The sequence below is a fragment of the Callospermophilus lateralis genome, chromosome 15, assembly GCF_048772815.1.
Source record: "Callospermophilus lateralis isolate mCalLat2 chromosome 15, mCalLat2.hap1, whole genome shotgun sequence".
NCBI classification, from domain to species: domain Eukaryota; kingdom Metazoa; phylum Chordata; class Mammalia; order Rodentia; family Sciuridae; genus Callospermophilus; species Callospermophilus lateralis.
In genome coordinates, this window is record NC_135319.1 from 55,658,553 (window position 1) to 55,671,493 (window position 12,941).

The following is a 12,941-nucleotide window of genomic DNA, read 5'->3' on the forward strand; positions in this document are numbered from 1 at the left end:
ACTTCAGAATGATCACAAGTAATTTGCCTTTTTATTCATATAGAACAAAATTTACAAAGTCATTCATACAGTTTTTGTGTTTTTTTTTTTTTACTGACTTCGAAAATTGGGAATATTCAAAATACACTTTTACCCCACTCCATTCTGTCATTATTTACACATATGTACAAGAAAAATGAAAGAGTCTCTGTGTGTGTTGTGTGTGTGTATTTGTGTGTGGTTTGTGTTGTTGTTTTCTTGTATTAAAAAGCTCTGCTGGTCGGGTGGGTGGGCGGGCAGGAGGGCAGGCGGCGCGGTCAGATGGAGGTGCCGTGGGAGGTGTCCAGAGCCTCTGGAAGGACGCCTCCAGGCACGGGCTGGAAGGACATGGGGATGGGGGTCTTCACTGGGCTCTGTCGGAACAGCCCCCCGTTGGGCGACCTGTGTTTGCACTGAATGGAGGGCATGGTGGCAGAGCTGCTCAGCGGCAGCGGCAGGTTGCTGCTGGGCCCTGACGAGAGTGTCCGGCTGGTGCCGTGGCTGCTTTGCTCTGGCAGAAAGGTGCTGACAGAGAGCTGGGTGTTCTGGTATTCCCGTGTTGGCTCCAAGGCCTGGCTGGGAGCCAGGCCCCCCATCTCCAGGGCTGAGAGCTCAATCGATGCAGGGGAAATCTGCTTGTGAGCAATGTCTTCATCCATGAGGCTGTTCATGCGTCGATGCACCTGCTCCAGATTCACCTCTTTGTCCTGGAGAGAAAGCACAGGAAGGTCAGAGGAAGGCTTAAGAGCGAGCCAAGGCTGGCTTGCTGCAAACTCTGGATACCCGGAGACACTAGGCCTGTTCGGCCTGCTGACAGTAAGTATCCCCCCATTGCTCCCACCTCCCTTCATCTGGATGGGGAATCCTATAGAGGAGGACACTGATGCTTATGTAGCAAACCCCTGCCAGCAGATCTCGGTGACATTGTTCCTCTCCTCTGCACTTCACACTGCAACACCCAGAGGTGACCCTTGTGACAAGATGCTTTGAAGAACTGACAGGGGAAGGCTATAAATGGAGTCCCAAGGGAATGGGACTTGAGAGACTTCTAATATGGCCCATGTGTTTGCCATTTAGAGCTCACAATACTCAAAGGCATGAAATGATCACCCTTGCCTTGCTCCAAAGGAGGCTTAGGTTCAGGTAGCCTCACCAGAGTCCCGAGCCCCATGAGTGTTTGGGGCAGCCTAGAAGCCCCGACCGGGAAAAGAATCCTGCCTCACTCGGTGACCTCTGTTCTCCACGTGCAGCATGTCCAGGAAGGCAAGGACCCCTCCAGGACATGTCCCCATCTAGGCTAATAGCTTGTGGGTTTCTGGATGAGGTAAGGAGGGAGACAGTGAGAGCAAGGACTTCCCTAAGGTCAGCCAACTCTCCTGGTTCCATGAGGACTTGAGGCTGCCCAGAAGGGGACCTCACCCATGACGTTCTCTCACCACGGTGGGTGGAATCACAGAAGACTGCTTGGTTATTTATTTTCTCAAGGAGGAAAATTTGAAAAACCCAATATCATTCTTTCAAAAAAACTTGGTGATTTGTCTACAATTTTGGTCAAGGTGGTCGTACTGCTTGAAAGCTCAAGGGAGATAGATGTCTTCTACTTTATTGTTTTTCCCTCTGTGAAGAGGGATGATGACCAGGTGACCGGAAGAGTCACGCCAGTCTAGATGCGGTTAGAAGCTATAGTACTGTTTGTTGGCTTCAGGATACCTGTGTGTTGGGCAAGATGATGACTGATGCTAAGGTCAAACTCCAAAAGAAATACCATGTCAAAGTTCATTTCCAAGATGTAACCCACCAGGGGCTTTCATGCCGACATCAAATATTGGAGAGAGATATTTGATGTCCACCTTGTAGGGGTGGTAGAAATACCAAGATATTTAGGATGCTTTCAGAAGGTAAAGTAAGGGTTATTCCAGTGACTGCTTTGAACTCCCACAAGGATGAGGGGAGAGGAATTCCCCTAGGAGGAGGACTCTCTGAATGACTGACATGAGTCTCTCCTGCATGTGTGTGTGTCGACCCTAGGATTAAACACCAGGAAGACTTAACTCAATTTCTCAGAATAGTAAAGAATTGAAGTACCCTGTTATTTATCCCTTACCTCAACACTCCCTGGAATGGAGAAAGGGGGAATCACAGGTCTCTCTACCCTTGTGAGGTTCGTAGCTGCCACATAATGCTTGGCTCATGATGAGATACCTACTGTCATTCTCAAAACCCTCTTCCAGAGCAAGAAAACAGACAACATTCATAAGGTAATAGAGAACTCATTTCAGCCCAGGGGAAATTGGATAAGAAGAAAGAACACTAGTTGGAGATGGAAGGAGGGCAATGGAATTTAGCTTGGTGTCATAAATGGAAGTGACAGCCCAAAACCTCAGGAAGCCCCGAAGGCAGAGCCAAGATTCCAGTAATCTAAAGTTCCACATGAGCAGAGCTCAGTTTATTGGTGGTAAGAAACCACCTCGGAGTTGAGAATACCTCTGCGTGGCAAAGGTCATGGGTGAATTTGAGGGAAGTGTCTGGAGGGCATAAGGCCTCTTCTCTACTTTGCCTAGCTAAACATCATTTATGAAATGCTTTCAATGTTCCCTTCAAAAGTTTATACTACAAATGTTTCTTAACTTATGAGGTTAAACCCTGATAATCATGATAAGTCGAAAATATCACAAATTGAAATGCACTTAATATGCTAACCATAGCAAACATCACAGCTTAGCAAAGCGGCACACTTGGGGAACTTGTTGCTTTGCCTCATGATCGTATGGCTGACAGGGAGTTGTGGCTCACCACTGCTGCCTAGCATTACCAAAGGGTATGATCCCACATAGTGCTATCCCAGGAGAAGTTCAACATTTGAAATTCAAAGAATGATTTCTACTGAATGCACATTGCTTTTGCACTACCATAAAATTGAAAAAAACATGAACCATGGTAAATCAGGAACCATCCATAAATAACAAGCCAAATTCAAGTTCTTAATTACCTTACACCATGATTGAGCTAGTTCTGTGCAACCTTCTCCCCTTGTGTATGCTTCATCTATTTTTTTCCATGTAGAACTGTCGTTAATAATAGTATCTTATAAATGTTACTTGGGGCGTTAGTGTCCTGGAGCTACTTAGCATCAATTATTTCTTTCTATAGAAGTCTGTTGTTATGGTTTAGATATGAAATGTCCCCCAAACCTCATGTGTGAGATAATGCAAGGATTTTCAGAGGTGAAATGATTAGATTATGAGAGCTATGACCTAATCAGTGGAGTGATCCATTTATGGATTTACTGGTGGTAACCATAGGTAGGTAGGGTACTGCAGGATCTCTGGGGGCATGCCTTTAGGGTGTGTATTTTGTCTAGTAAGTGGAACGATGCTTGCGCGCTCACTCTCTCTCTCTCCCCCCTCCCCCCTTCTTTGTTTCCATGTCCTGAGCTGCTTTCCTCCTTCACACCCTTCCACATAGATGTTCTGCCTCACCTCAGGTCCTGAGCAATGGAGTTGGTGATCTATGGCCTGAGATCTCTGAAACCATGAGTGCCAAATAAACTTTTCCTCCTCTAAAATTGTTCTCATCAGGTCTTTTGGTTGCAGAAACAAGAACAAAAAAAATGACTAAAAATTCATAATTGTTTTTTTTTGTTTTGTTTTATAATCTTCACTGGATAACAAATTGGCAGGTGACTTGTTTGCCTACCCAAGAGACAGGACTATGACCCAAACAAGGACAAAAAGACTGAATCTGAATCCTGAATGAAGACTTTAGATGTGGAAAATGGTTGGTGTTTCATTGGGTACAGCAGCAGTGCTTCATCCAGCTTTCTCCTCTGGCCTTTGGACCAACTCTGGCTCTGCCCATCATGCAGCCTATACCTCCACTCTTGTTATGGCTGTTTCAAGTTCCTGTGAAGCTTCTAATATAGGATATAGCTCCTTTATCTGCATTAGTCAGAACCAATGTCAACACCATTTTGGTAGATGTTTATATCAAAAGACTTTTCATCTTGGAATGTACAAAGGACACGAGACCAGTAGCAGACAGCCTGGAAGCTAGACACATTGAGAGAATTTCAAATATTTTCAGGTTTAAGGAAACAACTATCCCATCTCTGCAATCAGCGAAGCTTGGAGAAGGCTAGACTGAGCTGAGTTCCCTCACCATAGAGTCTTTCACTCAGTGGAAGAAAAGCTGACCACCAGGTGCTCCTGGGGAATCTCTGGAAGAGCTGGTAAGTTGCGTGGTCTTTCCCTTTCCTCCATTCAACTTTGTCTTCCACCCTTTAAGGTCCTCTTTGGGAAAGTTTAAAAGTAGACTAATACGTAGCAGGGAATGAGTATCTTTTGTCCCAGCTGTGTTCACTCCGAGTGCTGGCAGTTGGAAGAGGAACTGGCCCTTTATCTCAGTCAGTTGAGTACTGGGCCAGAACAGGTGTTTGGGAGGTGCTTCCTATTTTGCCAGGTTTTGGGAGAGAGGAAGGACAGCTTACTGTCCAAGAAGGCCACAGGGAGGCAGAGAGTTAGAAGTAAAAGGCAAAGAGAAAGGAACCCTCTCTACCTAATGCCAGAAAAAAATATACATGAAGAGTTTTGAGTAAAAAGACCAACCAAAACTCTGCAGAAAGATGTGAGCAAGGGAGGTGTCTGAGAAGGATGCCTTTACTACTGACATCCAAGGAATAGAAGGTGGAAAGGGTGGTAGATTGCAAAAGAGGCAGGGCACAAACACCAATCTAGCAGCCTAAATGCAGCTGTGAGCAGTTATTATCAGGTACTTTTAAAGCACTTGGAATAAAGATCGACCCAGGGAGTTGTATAAAGACGGCCAATGACCTTCAAGTCAGTATTTCTGAAGCGAAGAGCTTAAATAGTTTCTTACACCCATATATTTTTTTCTTGTCTCAAATTAAGGACGGATGAAAATCATTGGCAAGGTTTGCAAAGCCATGCAGTAGGAATCAACTCCCAATTGTGGTTACTCATTAGCCTTTTAACCTCTCGACGTCAGGACACACAGAAAATGTCCACACCAATTGAACAAATTTCCCAGGGAGAGCTTCCCACGCCAAATGGCTGCCAAGAATCCAACCTCTCCCCACCAGTGGGACCTCATTCTATTCAAATTCCATTATTCAGGTAGCGCCAGCACCACTTCATTCGCTGGGAGAAGAGGGTACCATTAGGAGCCTCCTATATTGGCTGTTTAACTAGACAAGAAAATGAATAGAACTAAGGCACATGCCTCCCTGACCTCCCTAGAAAACAAATGCAGCTTGTCTCTAAGTCTCACAGTGTGTCCTCTAAGCTGTCTGCTTCTCTCGCTGTCTATAGGGGCCAGAGCTGAGGAGCAGACCTCATTTGGAGGTCCTGTAAGCTTTGTCTTCTTGCATCACCTGGGGCCACAGATATAGCACACACAAGGTCATGTCTGGTTGCACCTTCTGCGTTTCTGGCCAAGGGAAGAGGAGAGAGCAGTAATCAGCTTATTCAAGGCAAGAGGCAGGAGTGATTTGAATAATTATCCATATTTTAGACAAAATGGTGCATTCTATAATGTTATGCAAATTCAAATAATGGGCTTTTTTTATGTGAACTACATCAGTTTACATCCTCATTATCCCAAGGTTTCGGTGTTCAGCCAGGTAATGACAGCTGTGGAAAGAGACCTGGAAACTTATCACTGCCTTCATTAATCTACTGTAGGTAACTGACCTAGTCAAACATCCCTGAATATGACATAAAATTCATTGACTGCATTTACCCATGAATCGGCTACATTCCAGCTCTGCATTTCTCATCCTATATTAAACATGACGACAGATGCACCAACAGAGGTTATCGGGGAACTTCTCTCAGACATTGTCTTGCAGAGAGATAAAGTTCTGTAATTAAGCCGATGTTCACCAACGTGGAAATAATCCAGTGTATTGGAAAACGGTAATTAACTAAACTATCATCTATGTAACAGCCTCTTACACTTGGGACTCATTAGAACTGACTTTGTTTGGAGTCCAGCAGCTCCTACTTTAAGTTGGGCAGGAACAAAATTAGGGATGAGGGACTTCCCACCTGACTGGATTGGTTGTTGGAAATGTGCTCCTGTTACTACTGAGACCAACCAGGTGGTAAATGAGACCCAAAGGCTTGGAAAAATGCCACCAGTGTGGTCTTCTAAAGTGTTGCTCCAAAGACTTAGGCTGGGCTGGGGGTCTGAGAGGCATGACTGGATGGAAGCAAATAGACTAAATGCTAAGTCAATGAAGTGATCTCAGGAGAAGATGGGCAGTTTTTTTAAAGCATCATGACAATCACTCCACATCATAGGTGGGAGCAGCAGGAATGCAGAGGAGTAAACCAAGGCTAGGAATGAAGGGACTTCAGGCAACAGAGTCCTGCGACCAGTGGAGTATCAGACTCAGAGCTCATGTCCACTTGGCTCCAAAACCTGGACTCTTTTTTACTATGCCAAGTTGCATATTCCCATGCTCACCTTGATGGAAGGTTTTCATCCTTGGCAGGATATCACAAGCACATGTGTAGATTTTAGAAATTACAGTTGTTTGGATCTCCTTAATATGACCCTCTGGAAAATGGGGCCCAAGTATCTGTATTTCTAAAAAGCTCCAAAATTAATCACCTCTGATGTGCAGCCAGAATTGAAAGCCATTGATTCAGCTGCAATGATTACACAACAATTTAACATGAATAACATTTTCTTTATAGGAGCCCAGACTGGTTCATTCATTCAATAAGTACTTTTGAACTCCTACTATCAGATGAGCTAATGTTCTTGGTAAAGCATTTATCTTTGGTTCCTGGCACAAGGAAGTTGCTCGATACTTCAATTATATTCATCACCCCCTAACAAGAGCTTCCATGTTTCAGAGAGTGGGCAAAGTGATGGGAACGGAAAGGTGAGGAGGTGCTAGTGGAATCACACCCAACAAGGGAGATGATCTGTGGCCACAGGCAGGGAGGTTTTGCCCAGTTTTGAGATATACAGTGGTATATAATAAATGTTCAGTGCCTTATTACTGGAGGTCCCTGACCTAAGGGATGAAACAAACATGCTCACTATCCTTATTCTCATGCCAAGCTTTCTGATCTTGGCAGGATAGCGGTAGTGGCAGGTTCAGTTTTCAGCAGAAAAGAGAAACTGAGAGCCCTGACTCTTTGGTAAGCTTGCCTCTGTGAATCAGTAGGCACATGTAGGCAGATACACCATTCGCTTCTTAGCTCTGCTCTCACCATTTCTAAGTCCCACTTCTCCAGAAATAAGAAGGCCTTCCTTGAAAGTTGTTGAAGAATGTTAGGATAACATGCAATTTTTCCAATATAGAAGGACATCCTAAAGTGTTGTTTTCCTCCACCACATCCCTCACTGTCCATCTTTAGGGCCTTTGAAAGGAAGAGTACCTTGGCCAACATTAACCAAGCATGTTCTTAGACCATGTGCATCTTTAACTCACTTCACACATTATCTCTGGTTGTAATCCTTCAGTGCAACACTGTCGTGTTAGCATAAATCAAGAGAGAATTGTTGCAGAGGAGAAAATCTACAAGGAGTAGAAGAAGGCATGAAAGGAGTAGAGATAAACAAGATGAGTGGAAGATCCCCAGGATCCAGTCTTCCAAGAAAAGAAGTATCAAGGGGGCATGTAGCAGATGCTGGCCCACAGGACCAGAACAGAAGGTCTGACTGTGACATAGCACTGTCCTATCCAGCCACCCTGGCTTCTATCAGCTCCTGTCTGCACAGAAGCATGGGACAGAGGAGGGCAGACAAAGCAGGAAGCAACAAGAATTCCAAGCTCCCGGCCCAGTGATGGATGATTCATCTCTCACTCTTCATGTCATTTCCCATTTGTGCAGTTCTCATCTTTATTTCATGAATATTTTATTCTCAGAGCAATGACTACACATCCCCCATAAATCTAGTGGGTAGCTCTTTACTGCATCCTCAGAGCTTGGTGCACTCACCTGCATTGGGTAACTACATAATTGTCTGATTCCTTCGAAAAAATATGATCTCGGATGCACATGAATATTAAGGGGTTGAACGCACATTACTACTCTTCCCCAAGTAGGTGTCTAAACTGAAGACATCCCAGAGAAAGCCATTAAACACAGCTTGGGCTCCACCCACAGACAGGGTTCTGGCTCTAAGAAATATGGCCAATGCCCCAAAATGAAACATTCTAAGGGTAACCAGACACTCTCACCTAATTGCAAATGCTGCTCCATAAAACATGGGCATCCAGTAACACAAAGTAGATCTAAATTGAATACCATCATTATTTTTCTAAGGTTTTAAATACATGCTTCTAAAATACTGTCATTTCAGCCCCTTTCCTGGTTCCTACTCACTACATGAACAGGTCCAAACCCCTCATCCTGGCATTTAAGTCTTTGGAGCGGTTCCTGCCTCCTTCTGTTAGCCTGCTCTCTCATCATCTTCCTATGCCCACACTCCTTGTTAACCCCTTGTTCTCCCTGCTCAAAATGCAACTTCTGTCTGATCTCATCTCTAGCTCTGTGATTTGTGCCAATTCTTCAACATTCTGTACTAACAGTCCTAAGTCCCACGAAACCTTCATTAACGTTTATTCCTACCTTCTGTGGCTCCACCATGCCCTCGCTAAACTGGGTGCACCTCTGTGCTTTGGTGGTCCTCACTATTCACTTAAGGACACCCCCATCAACAGGATGGAGACTGCCTGGGAGCTCTCTGCCCCATCTGCCTATGAGAAGGTAAGCACCCTAAGGGGAGGGCCTGGGTCCCTACAGGCAAGCTTATAAATGAAGAAGAGTGGAAGAAAAGATTTCACTTGAAGTTCGAAACACATAAAACCTGAAAAAAGATGGAATGTTTCATGGTCCCTCTCTGTGACTTTGTACAAATTTTTCAGTTGCAATAAAAGCGTGGGATAGAAACCATTAACTGTTATTTTCGGTGAATATTCCTCCAACTTCTTCCCTCCTTCCTTCCTTCCTTCCTTCCTGAGGTCCCAGAATGACAGGAGAGCCATTGAGGTAGTGGCAGAACTAGACCTCACACTTCTTAACATGGAGGTATACAGAAAGCAGAGAGGAAGGTGGACGTTCCCAGGACATTTCAGATACACTGACTTAGCTTTGCCTTCCCTTCCAAAGAACGTAGGATGACAAAGATCTCACTGGCTTGGGATCAACAGAGAGTCAGAAGAGGATCCAGGGGACAAATACCACTGTCCTTGCCAGGGACAGATTGACGAATGAGGGTGTGGCCAGACAATCACTGCAGACTACAGAGATGATGGCCAGGATGACTCATCTTTTATGTTCAAAGGCACCAACTCCCAACCCTAAATCAGGCTCAGAAGGATCCCGCCAGCTCTTACCTCCTCCTGGTTGCTTTTCCTTCCCACCCCCATTTGTTTTGTGTTTGCCTGTGACCCATTGCCTCTGAAGCCATTTTAGGAACTTGGCATGAGCCACCTGTGCCTCAAGAAAAAACAAAAATAGGCAAAAACTTTTTTAAAAAGAGGAGTACTTTTGGACTTGGTGCCATTTGCTTTACTGCTTCCTGTTTGAGATTTACAACTTTTGGCCCCAGCAGAATCTGTCAGCAGTGCTGAGATTCTAGATGTAGCCGAGGCAGGTATACGTGGCAGCTAGTGACAACCCTGAATTGAGTGGACGATGTTATAGCTCGTGTTATAGATGCCTGTGTGCAGGTTTCTGACAGCAGAGCATCATCACCGGATGGCACTCCTTGTCTCCTCCTTTAGAGGAATCATTTCCAAGGGACCCTCACAAAGACTTCAGTGTTTTTTTTTTTGTTTGTTTTTTCAAGAAATGAGCTTGAAGAAGAACAAACCCCCCAATGAGAAGGAAGTGTAGAGGGACAGAATCAACTTGTGGTTGGCACACGCAGGAAGGGAAGTGCACCCAGGGCCTAAAGTACTCTGAGGTGTGTGCACCCAGGAGGGATGTGGGCAAGAGCGGGCCTGCAAGGAGGGGCAGAAGGGTGAGGGGTGATGGAAGGGGCAGGGATCCCCCTCACACGCTGGGGAGAAGGGCCCCATGGCCCCTGGTGAGAAGTCAAGAGAACTGGGAAGGGATGCGGCTCCTCTCTTACCCTACAGGTGGTCTCTCCAGGTCAGGGTGGAGGCACATGGGCGGGGCAGGGTGGGGAAGGGCTCTCTGGCGCTGCCCACGCTGTACCTGCTCTATAGATAAATACAGGACTTTAGTGGCCATGGCTGTCACCTCCGCACTTTGTTCAAACATGAAAACATCCCCTATAGTTTTTGTCTTGCTTTAAAACCAAAATGAAACCATGACACAATCCCCCTAAATAAAAACACTGCTGTCTCCAGACAAGATGACCAGAGTAAATACTAACTAGAAGAAAGCCACCCACCAAATGGCCCAGTGTGACCCTCCTGCCTCTAGGCTGTGGGACAGGGAGGGTACGGACCTCTTTGGGGGTCTCCTGGTGGCACCGGTTGCTGTTCCACCACAACTCCAGGGCAGCCACCAGGCAGGCGAGGAGGAGGCCAATGGCCAGGATGCAGAAGACCCCAGCAAAACTGTGTAGCTTGAGGGATTTGCCATCGGCCTGGGCGCTGGAGTGGCTGGTAAGGTCACAGCGGCCTGTGTGTGGCCACCACTTCTGCTTGAGCACATCCAGGTCCCCTGTGTCCTGCAGCTCCAGGATCCTGCAAGACACAACTCAAGTGAGCCATAGCCATGGAAATCATCAGCAAATTCTCCACACTGCAGGCAGAGAGCTCTCCCTCAGACATGTATCAGGTCATGCCACTGCCCTTTCTCAACAACCTTGCTGCTCTCTCCCACCCTGTCCATCGCCCAGGGACAAAGTTCAACAGCAAAGCACATTAGGCCCTTCTTATGGATGGTAGAGCAAGTGCTCGGGATGAATCTGGGAAATACATAAATGAACCAGGCAAGCAGACTGTCAATTTAGAATGCTCATGATCACAAAAAGGATCTCTTTCAACCCTCAATATTACAGGTTGAACAGCCCTAATCCCAAAATCTGAAATCTGAAATGCTCTAAAATCTGACACTCTTGAGTACTGACATGATATCTTAAGGGCAAAATTCCACACCTGACCTCTGATGGTTCAGTGTACACTTGCTGCACTTGGTTTCATGCGCAAAAATTATTTAAAATATTATATGAGATTACCCCAGATTCTGTGTAGGAAAATACATGTGAAATGACAGTGAATTTCAGGTTCAGAGATAGGGCCCATTCCCTAGATATCTCATTCCATGTATATAAATATTTCAAAATTGGTTAAAATCCAAAATCCAAAACATTTCTGATCCTATTCATTTGAGATAAGGCGTACTTAGCCTGTATATCCTAAGTCTCTCCCACTAAGATTCACAAAAGCCTTCATTTATTCCTTTGATTTGAGGAGCTTCTGCACTGTGCCAAGCACAATAGTCAGTACTGCTGAGCTTGTGGTCTGGAGACCCAAACGCCCACCTTAAAACAATTAGAGCAGTTAACAGAAAGACAGATGCTGTGATAAACACCATGAAATGAGAGCAAAGGTGCCAGGAAATGGCACACTGCAGGGAGAGATGGCTTAGATTGGAGGATGAGGTGACAGGTGAGTGAAAACCTGAGGGACAATCAGTCATGAAGTATCTCACACTGGCCTAACAAATTCTTTGTGGGGAGTATCCTAAGTTCTTGGCAGATAGTGTTGAACCCTCATGTCAACACTTTAAGAGGGTCATTCCTATCTTCTCATTTTTGCTAAGAAGGAAACCAAGGCACGAGAGGTGGTATATCTTGCCCAAGTCACTTTGAGATTGTCAGAGTCGGCATCCAATGAGGGGAGGAAGAACCTTCCAGAGACCGGAACTATGTGTCTTGTCTGGTTCAGGTGCTGGCATGTCTAAGAAGCTGGAACATGGTTAGTGAGGCTGTAAATGATGAGGAGGGTGACATGAGATGAAGAGAACAAAGCAAGCATGGCCTAAATGTGAGTTCTGAGAGGGCATGAGAGGGAGTCTGGATTTTATGGTGTTGTTGTACAGTGGTAGGGCAACCTCTACTTGTTCCTTAGATTTCCCCATAGTGGTTTTCTTTAATTGTGATATTTTGAGCATTCCCTATGTGAGCAAAGGGTCTAAACAGCAAGCCAGTGGTAGCCGTTAGACTCCAAATACCCAGGCTTTTCCATTTGGGGAGTAGACCTCTTTGGGCCTGGTTCATGATGATGTATTCAACTAACAATATCTTCAGTGACCTCCTTGAGCCTCTGGGTGTGCACAAAGAGCAGCAATTCCTCACACCAGAGGATGCTCAATGGAATGATTTGTGCAGCCTTTACTTAGCTGTGGCCACAAGTCTAAGGCTATGCTCAGTGAACATACTTGGGCTTGCATCTGAAGGAGACAAAGGGTGACAACTTCACCATGTCCTCTGACATGCCAGAATCATAAGTCCAGCATGGGGTGGCTTCTCACTGGCTAGGAAAAACTTGTTTCACTGCAAAGAACAGGCTTTGGAGGCACCAGATCTCAGCTGTATGTCCCTAGACAAGGACCATGCTCCTGTTAAACCTCAGCAACCTCGTTTTTCTGACACAGACTGTTGATTCCTACTGGATGAGTAAGACAGGGGCTTAGGGCATGGATTGTGCATTGCTTCCTATGTTTTCTACTATGCAGGCACAGTGGTTAGCACAGCAAAGGCCATCAGCAGATGTTTAATTTATCAATCAATGTAGGAATGCATTCATTAAATAATGAAAAGAAGCCTAAACTAAAATGGCATGATGAGATCTTGATGTGATGTGCATTAAGTACCCAGGGCATTAATGAGCACAAAAGACTTAGAAGGTGGCTGTCCAAGGAGAGCCTTGGTTGTTGAGATAAATGCATGATTTAAGCATGCAT

General features: G+C 45.3%; 1 protein-coding gene across 1 annotated transcript in view; it reads right to left on the minus strand.

The window, feature by feature from the left end:
* Positions 1 to 296: 296 nt before the first annotated feature.
* Positions 297 to 12,941, minus strand: part of Grid1 (glutamate ionotropic receptor delta type subunit 1) — a 695,729-nt gene continuing 683,084 nt past the window's right edge. Inside the window, exons 15-16 of the mRNA XM_076834762.1 lie at positions 10,477 to 10,717; positions 297 to 725 (exon numbers count right to left, since the gene is read on the minus strand). Of these exons, the coding sequence (XP_076690877.1) occupies positions 297 to 725; positions 10,477 to 10,717 (670 nt within the window). The remainder of the gene's footprint in view (positions 726 to 10,476; positions 10,718 to 12,941) is intronic.